The 16,925-nt window shown below is 50.7% G+C and overlaps 2 protein-coding genes and 1 long non-coding RNA gene across 15 annotated transcripts in view; 1 reads left to right on the top strand and 2 right to left on the bottom strand.

Annotated features, from left to right (window-relative positions):
• The window catches only part of KCNT1 (potassium sodium-activated channel subfamily T member 1), an 81,446-nt gene extending 70,499 nt beyond the window's left edge, over positions 1-10,947 (top strand). For 7 of the 11 annotated variants that reach the window (XM_077189207.1, XM_077189206.1, XM_077189210.1 and 4 more), the window contains 8 exons: positions 250-351; positions 422-505; positions 1,379-1,507; positions 1,825-1,845; positions 2,634-2,937; positions 4,508-4,570; positions 7,029-7,113; positions 7,506-10,947. In XM_077189207.1, coding sequence (XP_077045322.1) covers positions 250-351; positions 422-505; positions 1,379-1,507; positions 1,825-1,845; positions 2,634-2,937; positions 4,508-4,570; positions 7,029-7,113; positions 7,506-7,626 — 909 coding nt within the window. In that variant the 3' untranslated portion in view covers positions 7,627-10,947. The remainder of the gene's footprint in view (positions 1-249; positions 352-421; positions 506-1,378; positions 1,508-1,824; positions 1,846-2,633; positions 2,938-4,507; positions 4,571-7,028; positions 7,114-7,505) is intronic. The other 4 variants (XM_054646396.2, XM_077189213.1, XM_077189209.1 and 1 more) reach the window with 3 other exon arrangements.
• Positions 10,948-11,534: 587 nt separating this feature from the next.
• LOC129128960 (uncharacterized) lies at positions 11,535-12,610 on the bottom strand. The gene is made up of 2 exons (XR_008535357.2): positions 12,494-12,610; positions 11,535-11,828 (listed from the first exon to the last, which is right to left on the bottom strand). It is a non-coding gene; the product is annotated as an uncharacterized LOC129128960 (long non-coding RNA).
• A 2,676-nt stretch (positions 12,611-15,286) lies between these two features.
• CAMSAP1 (calmodulin regulated spectrin associated protein 1) overlaps positions 15,287-16,925 on the bottom strand; it is a 32,401-nt gene continuing 30,762 nt past the window's right edge. For all 3 annotated transcript variants that reach the window (XM_077189361.1, XM_077189363.1, XM_077189362.1), the window contains one exon: positions 15,287-16,822. In XM_077189361.1, the coding sequence (XP_077045476.1) occupies positions 16,520-16,822 (303 nt within the window). In that variant the 3' untranslated portion in view covers positions 15,287-16,519. The remainder of the gene's footprint in view (positions 16,823-16,925) is intronic.

Genomic DNA, 16,925 nt, shown 5'->3' with positions numbered 1-16,925 from the left:
AGAGGAGGCTGTTCTCTGCACGGGGGCCTGGGAAGTCAACACTGACAGTGACTGACTATATCCAGAAAACCCAATAATGTCTCACACATTTCCATGGAGAAAAACACCCAATTTTTCTACAGCACAAAGATGCTGCCCAGGTTTCCTCCTGCCACACCCACCAGAAACATTACACCTGTGCCCTCCCATTGCCGTGAGTCCTCTAATTTTCTGTGCAATCTGAGCTCAAACTTCCCTTTTTTCTTGCAGAGAGAGCGAGAGAACGGCTCCAACTTGGCCTTCATGTTCCGGCTGCCCTTCGCCGCCGGGAGAGTCTTCAGCATCAGCATGCTGGACACGCTGCTCTACCAGGTGAGACACAGCCCTGCAGCTGGGGCATCCCCCAGGGAGCAGCTGAGCCAACCTTTCCCTGCTTTCCCAGTCGTTCGTGAAGGATTACATGATCACCATCACTCGGCTGCTGCTGGGCCTCGACACCACGCCGGGCTCCGGGTACCTCTGTGCGGTACGTGCTGAGTCCCTTGGGCTAAAACCATCAGCCAGGGGGGCCTGGATCTGGTGGCATCTGTCACCCTGTGCATGGGGGTGGGGCCTCCCCTCCACTCCCGATCTGGGGGGAAGCAGCGTGGGGTTGGGAGGTCCCCAGGAGGGAGCAGTGTGGGGTTGGGAGGGCCCCAGGATGAGGTGAGAGATGAGAATTTGACTCCAGGTTCTCAGAAGGCTGATTTATTATTATATGATACGATATGATGTTATAAGAAACGATATACTAAAACTATACTAAAGAATAGAGAAAGGATACAGACAGAAGGCTAGAAAAGAATAAATAATAAAACCCCATGACTCCTCAGAGAGTCTGACAGAGCTGGGCTGTGATTGGCCATTAATTTGAAATAATTCACGTGCTGGGCAAACAATTCTCCAAATCACATTCCAAAGCAGCAAAACATGGAGAAGCTGAGGCTTCTTATCTTGCCAGGAGAAGAAATCCTGGCGAAGGGATTTTTCAGAAAATATCACAGTGACAGAGCAGCATTGCCAGGTCATTGTTCCCCTCCATTTTGGGGAACCTCAGTGCTGCCAAAAGCCCAAGAGCTGCCAAGGACCAAACTCCTTGTTTTGAAGGCTGAGGTCAGAAGTGGCCGCTGATTTTCTTGTGGAAATGACTTTTGGGATGGTCATGGATGGGCTGGGGTGGAGCTCAGGAGGAGCCTGAGGTGCAGTGGGGGTCCATGCTGTCCTGTGTTGATCCCTGCTGTCCCTGCATTGGTCCCTGCTGTCCCTGCGTTGGTCCATGCTGTCCCTGCATTTGTCCATGCTGTCCTGTGTTGGTCCCTGCTGTCCCCGCGTTGGTCCATGCTGGCCCTGTGTTGCTCAGATGAAGATCACTGAGGATGACCTGTGGATCCGGACATACGGGCGCCTCTTCCAGAAGCTCTGCTCCTCCAGTGCCGAGATCCCCATCGGGATCTACAGGACGGAGTCGCACATGTTTGCCACCTCCGAGGTAGGGCACGGGCTGGGAAGGGGCTGTGGCGCCAGCCAAGCTGGGATCCAGGAGGGTCCCTGGAGCACCTCAGGCCTGGCTGCAGCAGAGTGGGGAGGGGAGAGCAGGGGAAGGGGAATTTTTGTGTTGATTTCGTTCGAGCGGCTGCGCTGGGTGGTGCTGTCCTGGTTCCCCAGCTGGGTCAGGGTCTCTCCAGGCAGTGCTGGATGTTCTTAGCTCTGTCACACCCTGGGCACCTTGGGGAGCAGGGTGGGCACTGCAGGGCTGCCCTTTGCTGCACTGACTCGTGGTTTTCCCTTCCTCCTCCCCTGCTGCAGCCCCACGACATCCGAGCGCAGGTGAGTGCCGCTCACGCCCGGCCGTGCCCCCCGTCCCCACCCCTGGCTGAGCCCTGGGCTGGCTCTGGCCACGAGAGCCACCTCCTGCTTTGTGCCAGCACTGCCCTGCCTGTCCCCATGGAAGGGAGATATTGGCTGAGACTCAGTGCCCTGATGTAATTAACTGGGATCAGGAGCAAGGGAGGCAGCCAGGATCCCTTTAAATACCTTCAGTGTTCAACTTTGTAAGGAAGCAGTGACAGGGAGCTGAAAGTTGACATTTAATTAAATGCAACCCAGCTCCTTGAGAGGCTTTAAAAGGCTTTATTAATAAATTCCTGCTCACCAGTGGGGATTGCTGGGTCAGACATTGTGGCAGCACAGATGCTGTAAGAGGGAAGAGAGGGAGATGAGGGCACGGCTGTTCCTGGGGCAGATATCCCAGAGGTGATCCTGCGTGAGGGTCCCACAAGACTCCCCTCAGCTTATCCAAGGGAAGCTGTGGCTGGCCCATCCCTGGAAGTTCAAGGCCAGGTTGGACAGGACTTGGAGCAACCTGGTGTGGTGGACCATGGCAAGGAGTGGGCTCCTTCCAATCCAAACCACTCTGGGATTCTGTGAAATCTGCCAGCCCAGTGGTTCCTGCAGTGCAGAGACCAAGTGCTGGGAGAGCCCACTGGGGTCAGAGGAAGGAACCCAAAGAAACCCCAAAAGAAAATCCCACCCCGTGGGAGAGATCCCACCGTGCCAGGCACAGGCCAAAGCCCCCTTGGCCACCCCCCATCCCGCGTGACCTGCTGGGCTTCTAGTCACAGATCTCAATCAATGTTGAGGACTGCGAGGACACCAAGGACGTCAAGGAGCACTGGGGCATCAAGACGAGCCACCACCGCAACTCGTGCTCCAGCGACCAGTCCGAGCACCCTCTGCTGCGGCGCAAGAGCATGCAGTGGGCGCGGCGGCTCAGCAGGAAGGGCAACAAGCACTCCAGCAAGACGGCCGAGTGGATCAGCCAGCAGCGCCTCAGCCTGTACCGGCGCTCCGAGCGCCAGGAGCTCTCCGAGCTCGTCAAGAACCGTATGAAGCACCTGGGCCTGCCCACCACCGGGTACGGTAAGTGCCGCTGGAGCGCCGCTGCCTCCCGCCCGCGGGCTCCTCAGGTAACCCCGGCCCGGCCTAACCCAACCCCCCTGAGCCAGCCTAACCCCACGCCAGCCTAACCCCATGCCCGGCTTAGCGCCGAGCCCGTCCCAGCCGGGCTGCGCCTCATCCCCGGCTTGCTTGTGCTTGTGCAGCCCCAGGCTGGGGTCCCCCCACGCAGACCCCCCTCCCTCCCCTGCCACCCCCGGCCAGCTGCAGGCAGCCCCCCCATCTCTGGGCTCTGGGATGGCTCCAGGCAGGAGTTGGCAGTGGCAGAGTGGCCCTTGTGCCTGCAGCAGGGCCCGGTGTCCCCACACAGCCCCGTTTGTGCCCCACTTTCTGGCCATGCAGAGACGGTGGTTCAGGACAACCCGGCCCCAGGTCAGCACAACCCTTGTGCCCAAGAGCCCCCGTAGTTTGGCAGGGAGAGGCCCAACCCTGTCAGCTGGCGCTGCCCCCTTTTGTAATGGACTTTAATCTGTCATAAACTCTTTGTGGAAACCTCTCGGTAGCTGCAGGGCTGAGTTGCTTCATTGCGTGTGACACTGGTGTGTGGCTGTGGCAGCCACGGCGCTCAGGGTCCCTCTGTGCAGCCACATCTCTCGTCAAGCTTGACCTGCCCGTCGGTGCTGGCATCTGTGTCACCCTGGACAGCTCCCAGCCCTTGGTTATGACAAAGTCTATAGCCCACAGCTCCCTTGGTTTTGTTGGTTTGGTTTTGTTTTCTTTTATTTTCTTTCTTTCTTTGAAGCCATCCTGTGCTGCTGCTTGTTTGCTCCATCCTCCAGGAGTGTCTGTCCACCCCCTGCCCACACTCAGGCTGGCAGTGAGCCCCAGTGGGATGGGAGCTGATTTTGGGGGTAGCATTCCTCCTTTCCCATCCTGGCTTTAGGCACAGGAAAGAGGAGGATGAAGTGCCCAGAAGTGCAGTGCAGGAGGGGTTTGGAGTGGTTTGGAGTGGGGGCCCAGGGGTGGTTGAGGGCACTGCCAGCATCCCCAGGGAGAGGGGCAGGAGAGCTGGAGCGTGGTGGGATGGGGCAAGGACAGGGACTGCAGGCAAGGCCTTGCAGTGGTGTACCCCTCTCTCCTTTTTTCCCTATGTTCCCAATCCCAGCAGTTTCTGTTGCAGTTCCAGGGGGGCTGTCTGGCCTCACTGAGGCTTGGGGCACAGCTTGGGGTCAGGTCAGGGCTGGCATCCTTGTCCTGGCCCATCTGGCAAATTTTGGTTGAAGTAAACTGGGGGGAGCTCTGGCAGGAGAGGGGACAGTGCGGGGTACAGGACAGGGACAGCGGGCACAGCGTGGGGACCAGCAGCTCCTTGGGCATCCAGAGGTGCAGGGACTGTGTGTTGTCACCTTGTGTCACCATCAGTGTCTGGACACCCATGGAAATCGTTGCTCTGCCTTCTGCCCCTTTCCTTTTTCTTTTGCTCACGTTTTGGCTGCAGCGCAGGAGCTCGTCTCTGATATTTGCCAAACCATGGCTTGCTGACCTCTCTCTCTCTCTCTGTTTATGTCTGTGCCTTTCCCTGTATGTTCTGTAGAGGATGTAGCAAATTTAACAGCCAGTGATGTGATGAATCGGGTAAACCTGGGATATTTGCAAGGTAATTCCCTTTCCCTGGGAGTCCCGCGTGACTCATGGCGTGCAGCGTACAACAAGATCATGCCAGCTAAGCCCAAACCTCACCCTTGCCAGTTTTCACCTTAGATCCCCGAGCTTTCAGCACTAATTTGTTGGGTGGCGTTGGAAAACCAATCAGTGTCCTGTGGTGGTGGTGCAAACGCAGGGCTCTGCCTGATCAGGGAGACAGAAACATCAGGGACCCTTTTTTAGCTGAATTCCTACAGGGAAATCACAGCCCTTGGCTTTCATTAACAAAACCCTCCCTCCATGGCTCTGTGAGGGGGTTTTGGGCTGTACAGCCAGTGACAGCTTGAGGAGGGGTCAGGGAGGGGGACAAGTGCCCCAGAGCTGCCTGTGCATGCTGTGATGAGATGCTGGAGCTCCTGCTGGGTCAGCCACAGTCCAGGGCAAGGCAGTGCTTTAAAAATCCCTTTGCACCCCTTGGTTTGCCTTCCTGGACCCCTCTCCAGCATTAGAAGACCCCATTTTGTGACCAGGGGCGCTGGGCTCAGCATGAGGGAGCAACAGCAGCCACAGGGGCCACTGGTGCTGCAGCCACCCCGGGCACCTCGTGGGGCTCTGTGGGACCTACCAGGGCTTTTCCATCTTTTTTTCACCTTTACACCAGGGTGCAACATGCCCTGGAAAGGCTCCTTTTTACTGCAGCAGCCCCAAGATTAGCAACAACCCGTCCCAGCTTCGTTTTTGGCTTCACTAGCCCAGGCTTAAGGTGAAACGTCGGCATTTTCCTTACAAAGTGTGTCCTCCATCAGCCAGGCAGCCCCAGGCCAGCAGAGTATATTGCCTGGGGCAGCGGAGGGGCAGCAATATACTCGGTGGGCTCAGCAGGGCCTGGCTTGGCTGCATGGGGTCAGGAAGCTCCCATGGGGCAGGGAAAGCTGCCCAGAGCCAGAGCCCGGCCCCACCTCCCTGTCACGTCACCCCCCGTGTGTCCCGTCGGGTCCCAGGGTCTGTGTGCCACCCCTGCCCTGGCATTGCCACCCCCACCCCTGTCTCCCTGTAAGGCTGAGCACTGGGATGGCCAAAACTCCCCCGGTGGCCCCAGGACAGGACAGGACACCTGGCCCAGGCTGGGGGTCCCAGGCAGCACCTCCCCGAGGGTGGTCCCAGGTCCCCCTGGCTGCAGCACCTTCTGTGGTCTCAGAGGGGACAGGGGTGTGTGTGAGCAGCCCCACAACGGTCTGGTGTCCCCCTGCAGGCACTGCTGGATGTGGCACAGCCCCGGGGATGCCCTGGGGCTCATCTGGGTGTGCCCTGGCAAGGACACCTCGGGAGGAAGCTGTTTGTATTCCTGTGCTGGGTGCTTGTGGTGGCTGGAGCTGCATCTGAGGGCTGGAGAAAAGCAGTGCCAGGCTGATCTGGCACCCGCTGGCATTGCTGGGACAGGAGACCTGGCTGTGCCCACCATGGGGCAGGGGGGTCCCCCATGCCAGGCAGGGATGGGGAGGTGGGAGCAGCAGGACAGGCCAGAGGAGCAGCCCCAGCCTGGAGTTAATGCCCATCCCAGGGCCGGGTCCCGGTGCACCCAGAGCAGCTCCATTTGCTCCATTTGCTCCATCTGCACCTCAGAGGGGCCTTTCCAAAGCCTGGAGAGGTGTCCCAGTGAGAAGCCTTGCAGTGAGCTGGTGTCCCCCCGTGCTCCTCATGCTGCCCCCGCGTCCGTCTGTCCGTCCCCTCCCCACCCTGTCCATCCACACCCCATCACCCTGTCTGGAGATGGTGTCACCTGTCGCAGCTTCCACCCCCCCTGGCACCCGCAGCCTTGCACCCCCATCCATTTCACCATGATCTTGTTCTTGGCTATTTCGGGGAGCACAGGGGCCCCCCATCACTGAGACCCCCTGTTTGCCCCCGTGGGTGCTGCTCTTGGTGGCCCTGAGCCCCCCTGGGAGGTCACTTGGTTCAGAGCCATCCCCAAAATGGAATCAACGGCTCTGAAACTCCATGGAGGTGATTCCCCCTGGGCAGGGGAAAGGAGAAATCCCTGCACTAATCCTGGGCCTGGATGGAGCCAAATTGAGTAACTGAGGGGGAGAGGTGGGCAGAGCACTGGGGTGGCCCTGGGGGGGTTCAGCTGCCCTGGGCCAGTGGTTGGACTTGTGCTGTACCTGACACAGCAGGACTAACCTGTTCCCTCTTTTGCACTGCACCAAGGTAAGACATTCACTTTATTTCTGGGGGGAGTGGGGACTTTGAAGAGTTACCCAGTCCCCTGGGCCGTGCTGTGGTGGGGAGAGCCTGGGGAGGTGACAAGGGAGGTGGCAGAGACATTCTTGGTGCCCTCCTGGTGGCAGGGACATTGCCCACGGCTTCTCCTGGTGAAGGGACCCATTTGCCTGGATGGGATCTGTCACCTTGCCTGTTGGGGTGTCTCTGGGGGTGTCCCTCCCTCAGCAGCCCTGCCCCTGCTCTTGCAGATGAGATGAACGACCACCAGAACACCTTGTCCTACGTCCTGATCAATCCCCCCCCGGACACGCGGCTGGAGCTCAATGACATCGTGTAAGTGTCACCTCACCCTGTCCCCACACTGCCCCCATCCCGTTATTTCCTAGGATTTCTCATGAATACCCACGGGTTTTGCCTCTTTCCCAGCCCATTCCAACTCCCTGTGCTCCTGAGCAGTGCCCAAACCACCCCAGCCCCATCTTAGCTCCCATGGGCCACTGTGGGATTTTCCTTTGGCTACTAAGCAGCTGAGGAATAACTCCCGATCATTTATTCTATTATTTTATGGCATTTACATGAACACCTCTTATCATTTAACACCTTTCATCCGAACAACTACCGTGCTCTGCAAGCACCGCATCTCCCCGGGGCATCCCTGCGCATCCTGGCCTGAATCCCGGGGGGAGCTGCGCTGTCCAGCAGCGTGACCAGGCTGTGTCCCGCAGGTACCTGATCCGCTCCGACCCTCTGGCCCACGTGGCCAACGACGGCCACAGCCGCAAGAGCAGCTGCAGCACCAAACTGGGCTCGGGCAACCCCGAGACGCGCGACGAGACCCAGCTGTGAGCGCCGCCCGAGGGCGGGCAAGGACAGCACGGCCCGGCCCGGCCCGGCCCGGCCCGGGGGAGGCGCTGCTGCCCGCGGTGCCCCGCAGGAGGCGATGCCCAGCCTGGTGGGGGATGCCCAGGCCGGCCGTGCCCGCGGGAGGGATGCCCGGAGCCCCGGCACAGCCGGACGCAGCCGGTGGCCGTGGGTGCCCCCGGGGATTTTAACTTTTCTACCGATACCGCAACTAGTGAGAAAGCGTTCGCTGGTGCTGGTGGGATGGGGCTGAGCCCAGACAGCGATGGGAGCAGGGCTGTGGTTGGAGTCAGCCTGGAGGGTGCAGGTTGGTAAAGACGAGAGGAAAACTGCACCAAAACTCTGCTCCTCTTCCTCCTCCTCCTCCTCCTCCTTCACCAGGTGTCCCCCAGGGTACCCAAACTCCTGCTCTGTCACTCACGTTCTTCATCCTCGGCTGGGTCTCTGTTCTGGGTGGCCACGAGGACTCTGGTGGCCGTGGGACAGCCGGGATGGAGGGGACAGGGCAGGGCAGGGCCCCCACACTTTGGGGCACCTCACAAACCACAACACAGCAAGAGCAGCGGGGCCAGCTCTGTGACAGAGCCTCGGGGCACCTCACAAACCCTGGTCACACCAAGCCCAGGGCACCGAGAGCAGGGCCAGCTCTGTGACAGAGCCTTGGGGCACCTCACAGACCCTGGTCACACCAAGCCCAGGGCACCGAGAGCGGGGCCAGCTCTGTGGCAGAGCCTTGGGGCCGCTGGGTTTGTGTCCTGCTGGGGCTGAGCTGCCTGGGGCATTGGGGATGCTGGGCTGGGCTGGGCTGGGGGGGCTGTGCAGGTTTGGTGGCTCCACTCGCCCTTTCTGGCCGGGGCAGTCTGGGGTCCAACCTTCCCCCCGTGTGTCCTGGCCGTGTCCTGCTGTCCTTCCCGTCCCCGCGGTCACAGCTCGGTGACACCGCTATGGCAGCAGGTTCTGCCTGTCCCCCACAGCCACCCCTGGCAGCTCCAGCCCCCCCTGCTCGGCTCTGTCCCCTCTGTCCCCGTGGCTTCCCCTGCAGCAGAGGTGCATGAACGTCCCCCCGACCCGCAGGGACCTGGCACCGCCACAAACACCAGACGTGTTTCCGTTCTGCTTTTGCACATTCTACAACTTTGATGTGAAAGGGTTTATTTGACTGCCAAGTGAATAACTGAGTTGTTAACTTTCTATACTTTCATGTTCATATCTTACAATTCCAATGTGATTCTTTTTTCTTTTTTTTTAGCAAGGAGCTTGTAAAGCACAACATGGCCATGAAATCCCATCAGCTTCCTGCACTCACTGAATGGTTTATTGCCATTACCATTCACTGTTTGCTCCCCAATGCACCCCCAATCAATGTTTACAAAGAAAACAAAAAAGAAAACAAGCCAAAACCTGATTTCAGTGAGTTTTAAACAGCTGGGGAGCTGCCCCAACCTGTGGGGATGTGCTGCCCATCCTGCCCATGGCCCTGAGGGAGGGCAGAGATGCCCAGGGTAGGACCAGTGCCAAGGCTGGTATCACCTCGAGAGGGGGTTGAGAGAGACCTGCTGTGCCTGGATGAGGTTTGGGGTCCAGCTTTTATTTTTTTTTATTGTTTTTTCCTGAAGTGCCAGGCAGGAGCCCCTGAGTGGTGGCACATCCCAGGCCCAGTGAGGTACCACAGGTAAAAGCAAAGAGTGCACCCCTCCCATCCTGCTGAGCTGTGGGCAAAACAGAACTGTCTTTAAAGCTTTTTGGGTTGTTTTGATGGATTTTTAATGATTAGTTTCGGATCTGTTTGGTTTAGGCAGGCACAATGTTTTATTTATTTCTGTTTGCAGCTTCACATGCCAAATCTGTCATTTAAAAGTGGCAAAAAAAAATTATAGGCTAAAAAGTGGGTGTGGTTGAAGTACAAAAGGACACGTGGGCTCTGTGCTAACTCGAAGCCTCAGGATGCTCAGATCGTGGAGTGTGAATGTATTTAATTTTCTGAATTTAATATGGATCATTTTCCAAACCCCATTTTGCTTTCAAGGGAGAGTAGAGCAAAGCAGTATTACAGGTTAAAAAAACCCCAAGCTAGCAAACAAAGAAAAGCCCAGCCCAAATAAAACAAAAGGCGTGATTATTTGAATATATTTACTGAGAACATTTTTATTATTTTTTGTTTGTTTGGCTGCGAGCTGTGCGTGAGAGCACAGGGAAGTGAGTGCAGCTCCTCAGCTCAACCCTCCCATGGCAAGAAAATTACATTTCTTTTAAAAATTACTTAAAATTTCACCCCCAGCCCTGAGCAGCCAGGTCAGCCTTGTGGCCAAACCCAGGGTCTGTGTTCCAGAGGCTCCACTGGCCACGGTGCTGGGTCCCTCCTTCCTCAGCGGGCACACACAGCTCCTCCCTGCCCTTAATCCGGGGAGAAAATGATCCCAGGAAGAAACCATGTGCCAAAAGGACTGAGGCCTCTGTGTGGTTTGTGATGTTATCAAATGCCCTGGATTTTCCTGTATTTTGACAATGCTTCTGTTTGTTCAGTGTACAAAGTCCCTGCATTTGAAACGGAAGCTCCGTGTACAAAGCCTCGGGTTCCTCCTCTGGTGTAAATTTCCAGCCGACCTTCCCATGGGATGGGGAAAACCCTGTAAATACTCACCTGTGGCCAATGCAAGTCTGAGAACCAAGGGTTCATTTTTCTAATTCCTTAGCCTCAGTTACAATACTAATGTAAAAACAAAAGCAGTTTATTTTTCTAATGGTCCTGGAAACGTTGATGCAGCGACAAAGAATCGTTCCTGCCGCTGAAAGGGCCCACAAGGAGCTTCCATGGGAGCAGGAGAATGCCTACTGCTTCCAGCCATGGAAAAATCCCATTTTCTGCAGGAAATAGTTGTGTTCCAATGCAGAGACCTGGCAGGCCCTGGGGGATGCAGAAACGAGGACAGCGGGGATGTTTTGGGGTTTTCCAGCAGCGGCTCTGGCGCATGTTCCGTGTCCACTAACGGTTTGATATGGACTAAACCCACATATCCTGCATTAAACTCAACTACTCCAACCAATGTTATGAGCATATTTATTTCCTGTTATCCCCCTTTTTATTTAACCTCTATAGAACAGGACAGTTTTATTCCAAGCTCAGCTCCTGCATGGATTTTTATCAGCAACAGCGACTCCGTCGCTCCTCTCGGAGACCGAGCGCCGGGAGCGGCTCTGCTGGGATCAGCCAGCCAGGGGAGAGGGTTTTGTACAATCCTTGTGAAGATGCTTCACATTTCTGTAAAGATAAATGACAATAAATGAGCTGCATGCAGCAACAGGAGACACTGCTGTCTGATTTTTCTGTTCCTTCAGGGAATCTGTTTTAAAACAGCCATAGGAAGGTGTGGTTTAAGCTGAGGCTCAAGGCAGCTCTTCCCAACTTTAATTTTTAACTTTATTTTCAAACTCTTTGTGCATTCAGGCACAAAGGGCCTGGTGTGGTAGAGAAGCTTTTAAACATTTTTAATTCATTTATTTAATCCTAATTTTTATGATTTAATAAATGCATTAAATTTTCCATGTATTTAAGGAGATTGTTTTTAACTGATGTTCAGCCAAGATTCAGTACATGTTCTTCTACCTCCCAGCACTTCAAAATTTGTCACTGGCTTCAAAGTTTCCGAGGTTTTCAGGGAAGATCCCAACATTTCTAGAGCATGCTACACTCACACACAAAGATTTTAGCTTGGACATCAAATGCAGGTAAGCAAAGATTTTGTTTTATTCAGCATTTTAGGCAAATACTGTAAAAATCGATTTATTTAAAATCCTACAGAAGGACACAAACAATATCCCTTAAATAGGAAAGATCATTCTGGGCTGAACATACACGTGAGGAACTGGAAGTAAAAGTACAGCAGGAAGCCAAGTCCCTGATAAATTACCTTTTAATTATTGGCTTTAAACCAGACAAATCTGTACGTGGAGAACAAAATCCTCTTGATTTTCCAGGACATCCAAATTGCAATGGTTACACCCAAAACAAGGTGATGTTAACACCAGCAAGAGCAGCTCTCAGTGGTTGAAAACTCAGCCAAGGCTGCAGAACAGGATTTAATGCTCTGCACAAGGGGATTTCAGCATTCCCCAGCAGTGGATTCTTCACTTTTTCCTCTTGTTCCACCTTCCACAGCAGCAGACAGAGAAAAGAAGAGGAAATAACTCTGCAAAATGAACCAAAATGCATTCAAATATTTGCCCCAGTTGAGGAAAATCAACTTCTAACACTACAAATGCCTTGTAGCAGATTAAAAAAATCTAGAGCACTAAAATATACATAAAAAATAATGGGGTTGGTGGGGCTGGGAAACAAAAAGGAGACAAAACCCAGGAAAGATTTTTTATTTTTGCTGTAAATTCAGTTTTTGTGGTTATTCCCTGGGAAACAGAGTCAAAAGAAAGAGGTTTTCCTTTGCTAAGATTTCCAGGTAATGCCACAATAATTTGGGAAGGTTTATGGGCTTCAAACCATTCTTTCAAGTGCCTCATTTGAATTTTAACAAATGCTGGATATTGAATATTTCATGATCCCTTCTGCACACACTTCCCCAGAGGTTTTTTTTCCCCCCTCCACTACAATAAATGTGTTATTTCCTAACAAGTTCAGAGGGATGGATCAGAAAACTATGACAGGATTTCAGCACCAAGATAAAAGTGAATTTATATTTAGCACAGACAAGTCAATTAAATCCACCCTGTAACTTTTACAACAGGAACGTACCCGTGCTCAGCACAGGCTGGAGAAGGAAGGGGCAGAAAATTCCAGTTCTGGAATGGCATTTTCCTTAAAAATTTGGGTTAATTTCTTTCAAAGAAGAGCTGAACTTACCACTTGCAGCAGAAGAGTAAAAAATGCACCTTTCATAGGCCTATGGGAAGCTTGAAATCTTCAAACCCTCTAAAACCAAACCAAGCCTCAACAAACCTGCAACAGAAAGCTCAGTGAAATATTATTTTTATATATATATATATATATATACATATAAAATATCTATATTATATTTAATATAATTATAATATTTATAATATTATTTATATATAAAATATAATATATATTTATATAAATATATATTATATATAAAATATATAAATATATATTTATATATATATAAATTTATAATATATATATATATATATATAATATTTATTTTTAGAGTAACAGAATTTAAAAACCTGTAATTATTTTTCACTTACTACACGGTAAGAGAAGTCCAATGTCTGAGTGGTAGCCTGGAATTAATTGTAAAATTTTTAATGCATTGTGGAAAATACACCTAGTGGACTATATGAATATTCCAATTTTCAACTGGTCTGAAGAAGTTTATATAATAAACTTTCACTTATCTGAGGCATACAGCCCCAAAATACTCCCCAGATTTCTTCAGTTCTGCAGATGAACAGCACTAAAATGGTACTAAATTTCTCCAAAATCTTCTTTTTGGAGTGATGTCCTTGGAGAATCCCAGCACAGCTTCATCCCAAGGATGCTTGGCATGTCCTGACCCCCAAACCCATCCCCCTCAGCCACCTGCCTGTCCCTCAACTGCTGAAAGTTAATTACATTTAACCCCCTAATTAACTGCAAACCACTTAATTGGATAAGCACAGCAGCTTAGTCCACATCCTCAAGGACTGCTCCATTCCAGGGGTGGGACCAGCAGCAAATTCCCAGGAAAGTCAGCTCAGAGTGAACAGGAGACACCTCATTGTTGCTATATTTAAACAATAAATCAAATAAAATAGAAAGTGAGGGGGCTTGGGGTAGTCTGACACGGCTCCAGTCATCAGTTCTGGGATTTGAGGGGGGAAAAAAAGCAAAAGGAATGGAAAATTCAAGTCCTGAGATCTCATTTCTGTCATTCTTACTTCAAATTTCAGCCCCAAACTCCAGAGATTTCTACACTCAACTCCCCAGTGCAGTGGAGACAAAAATCACCTTTATTTTCTTGGCACCCTTAGCCCTCCCAGTGTAGGTGAAGGCTTCCAAATAAATTAGTATTTTCAAATTATTTTGGATTATATTGGCTTGAAACTCTTCCCCCAGCTGAGAGCAGGATGAAAATGGGACAAAACCACACCAAGTACAGATGCAAAGAGCACATGGAACACACAGACTGATGGACAGAGCTGGAAAGGCACAAATTGCACTTAAAGCACTTTAAAGATGTACAGTCTTGGATTTGTTAGGAAGAAACAGAGAGGGCTCCCAGACAGAGCTCCCACCTCCTCCTCCTGCCCAGGAAGCACAGGCAGAACCTCTGGGAGCAGCTGGAGGAGTTTTTATCCAGCCCTGCTTGTTTGGACAGAGCTGAGAGGGAACAACCCTGGCTCTAATCCTGGGGAAAACCAACCCAAACAAGCAGCTTAAGCTGCAGGATGCCAATTTAATTCCATTTACCTGCAGGGATCCCAGGCCTGGGGCTGAGGGAACAGGATTCCCACACATTTCCCTGATTTCAGGCATTCACACTGTGCTCTGCAAGGACAAAACCCCATTTTCTAAGCAGGGATTTTTAGAAGTTAGCAGGGTCCAGATCACCTTATTAGGATTTTAGGATTTTATTATGTCCTTATTAGGATTTTCAGTCTTTGGCAGGGAAAGGTTAAACATGAGGTCACTAAAACCAGTGAGAAATCCTCTGTATTCAGAATTTCATAAATTGAACCCAAACCTCAACACTGACTAGAAAATTACCAAAATTCTGCCACTGAGTCACTGCACAGATCAAACGAACCCCAGCAGACAGATTCAAGAGTCAGATGAAATTGATCCTTAAACTATTTCCCATTTTTCTGAGTTTTTTGGTCCCACTGCAAGCTCTTGTCACAAAGTCCTTGCAGGTGAAGCTTTACCAAACAGAACAGCACATCTTTAAAGTGTATTAGTTCTTGGAGGGGATGAAGTGTCACACCAACAAAAGTACACATGAAATAAAAAGGAAATCAGTTAATGATTTTTATTAAATTTCAGTGTTTCATAAAATAAATATGGTTTATAATATCAAACAGTGAGAAATAAAGCACAAGCATGAAAAGCATGGTAACAAAAGTTCCACTCATGACGGTGTTTAATACTCAGCACTTTAGAAACCATAAAGCCTTTAATTATTTACAAGCAGCAAACTATCTAACATAATTTACAAAGTTGCAGCAGCCTAGTCAGGGAGTCCTGGAAGGGGAAAAACCACGGGGAGACTGCACTGGAAGAGCTTCACTTTGCTCTAGCTAGCTTCACTTCATGCCATCCCCCAGCTCCCCTATGTACAATAACTCTCTGCACCTTCCATCATCTCCAAGGGCAAGAATCACTCTGGATTTAGAGATCTAGAGCTCAGTTCCTCTCGAGGACGGGCAGGGCCTTCTGCACTCGAGAGACACAAATTCAAGTAACACTTCAAAGAAAAGTAAACATGTGCAAACCCACGTCAGAACCTACAGGAGCTGCAGGTAAGTGTCAAACCCAGGGAGCAGGAGCTGGTTAGCAGATTAAATTAATTAGGGAATAGCTACAGAAACCTGCTTGGGAACCAGATGGGGCCAAGAATGAGACATGGGAGTGGTTAAAAATAAAAACAAAAAAAAACAAAAAACAAAACAAACAAAAAAAAAGGAACTGCAAATGTACCCTGTTACCACAGACAAAAATTTAATCTGCTGAAACACAAAGACTTTTAAGGTCATAACTCAAGATTTAATATTTCAACATGAAAAGAAATCCAAGCCATTCGACTTATTTGGGCTTTTGAAACAAATGCAAATGTCTCTGTTTAAAAATTGCTTTCAAATGAGAAAAACAAATCAATATATATTAATATATCACCCAAAATAAAAAACATAACACACTCTTCATTGTAGAGCATGCTGCTCATTCAGAATAAAGACAGGACAAAGAAAGTAGAATTACATTTCATGATGTAATAAAAACATTAAAATCTGTGATCATTAAGTGCACCATCGTACAGGAGTAGCGTGCTCAGAGTGGAAATGTTCTATACCTACCAGCATCCATCTTTATTAAAGCAAACAAATCTTTAGGACACTACCTGAAACTGAAATCAGTAATCACTGGGCTCCATTCAGCTTGCCTCAAGTTTCAGGCAGGCACATTCCAGCTAGTAGCACCTGTTATGCCTATTCATGATTGTATTCCAGAGATCTTTACATTTGTGAACAATTTTTTATATTTGTTTTTTTTTTTAGAAAAAGACTGGCTTTTTTTTGCAATCCTTGCAATGCTTATCCTACACAGATCCTGCAAGTAAACTCTGTTCTGAGCAGCACAAGTTGGGGCTTTTATCAGAAATCTGAGAGCTGGACTTACGTTGGCAGTAGGTACAGTACAACAACTGGATGTATTCAACAGTTCCTCAAAAAGGATTGAAAGGAAGATTTCCCTAAAGACTGTTTAAAAAACCAAACCAAACCCAAAGCACTTCACCCAAGATCTGTTCAATCCTTCTACCTAAGTTCGGAGCTTGCCAACTTTTAAGAATGCCAGGAGAAAGGAGGGAATGAGGTGGAGAGGAAAGAGAATTAAATTATTCCCAATTTGTACCGATGAAAAGCTTCAAGTAAAAGGAAATCCACTTGTTCAAGATCTTGCTACATGCACAGTCCCTCGTCAGCTGAAAGCCACAGTAGTTAGCATTGGGTGTAACAGCAGATTCATCATTCATAAAAAACACTGGCAACGTTCCTTCATCCTCAAGAACTTGCATCCACGGTTCTCTGTCCCGAAGCTTCTTAAAAAATGTCTATGGTTCTGCACATTTCATACCAAACTGGAGGAAAATGGTAAACATGTCTTCTGTCAATGCAATCCCAGTGAGCCAACCTTCTCCCCAGGAGCTGGGTGTCATTTCCGAGTCTGGCCCTTCTTTGGCACCGCGGGTCGCTTGGCCTGCCACAAGTGGTTGTGGATGGTAAGAGCATCCACGCTCACTGACATGGTTTTGGCTGGGATCACGTTAAACTGTTTTCTGTCCGAGCTGTACTTATAGAGTTTATCAATCATTTTCTTGGTGATGCTCTTTGGCCCTGTCCCAGTGAGCTTGTAGATCTCCTCCGTGTCGGGGTAGTAGCAGTAAAGTGCTCGGAACTGGCAGCCGGCGTCGCGGAACAGGATGATGTAGTGGTTGGCATCACATTTCTCCAGCTCCTGCAGCAAAAACAACCAGGTACAGGGGCTGTTCACTGGGACAACCATGCCAAGCTTTAAGCTGAAGAGTTGCTCCTCTTACCAGAATTTTCCAGTCCCTTTA

This window comes from Agelaius phoeniceus, chromosome 21, assembly GCF_051311805.1.
Source record: "Agelaius phoeniceus isolate bAgePho1 chromosome 21, bAgePho1.hap1, whole genome shotgun sequence".
Taxonomy (NCBI): domain Eukaryota; kingdom Metazoa; phylum Chordata; class Aves; order Passeriformes; family Icteridae; genus Agelaius; species Agelaius phoeniceus.
Note: the sequence above shows the minus strand (reverse complement) of the source record. Positions and strands in the feature narration are given on the sequence as shown.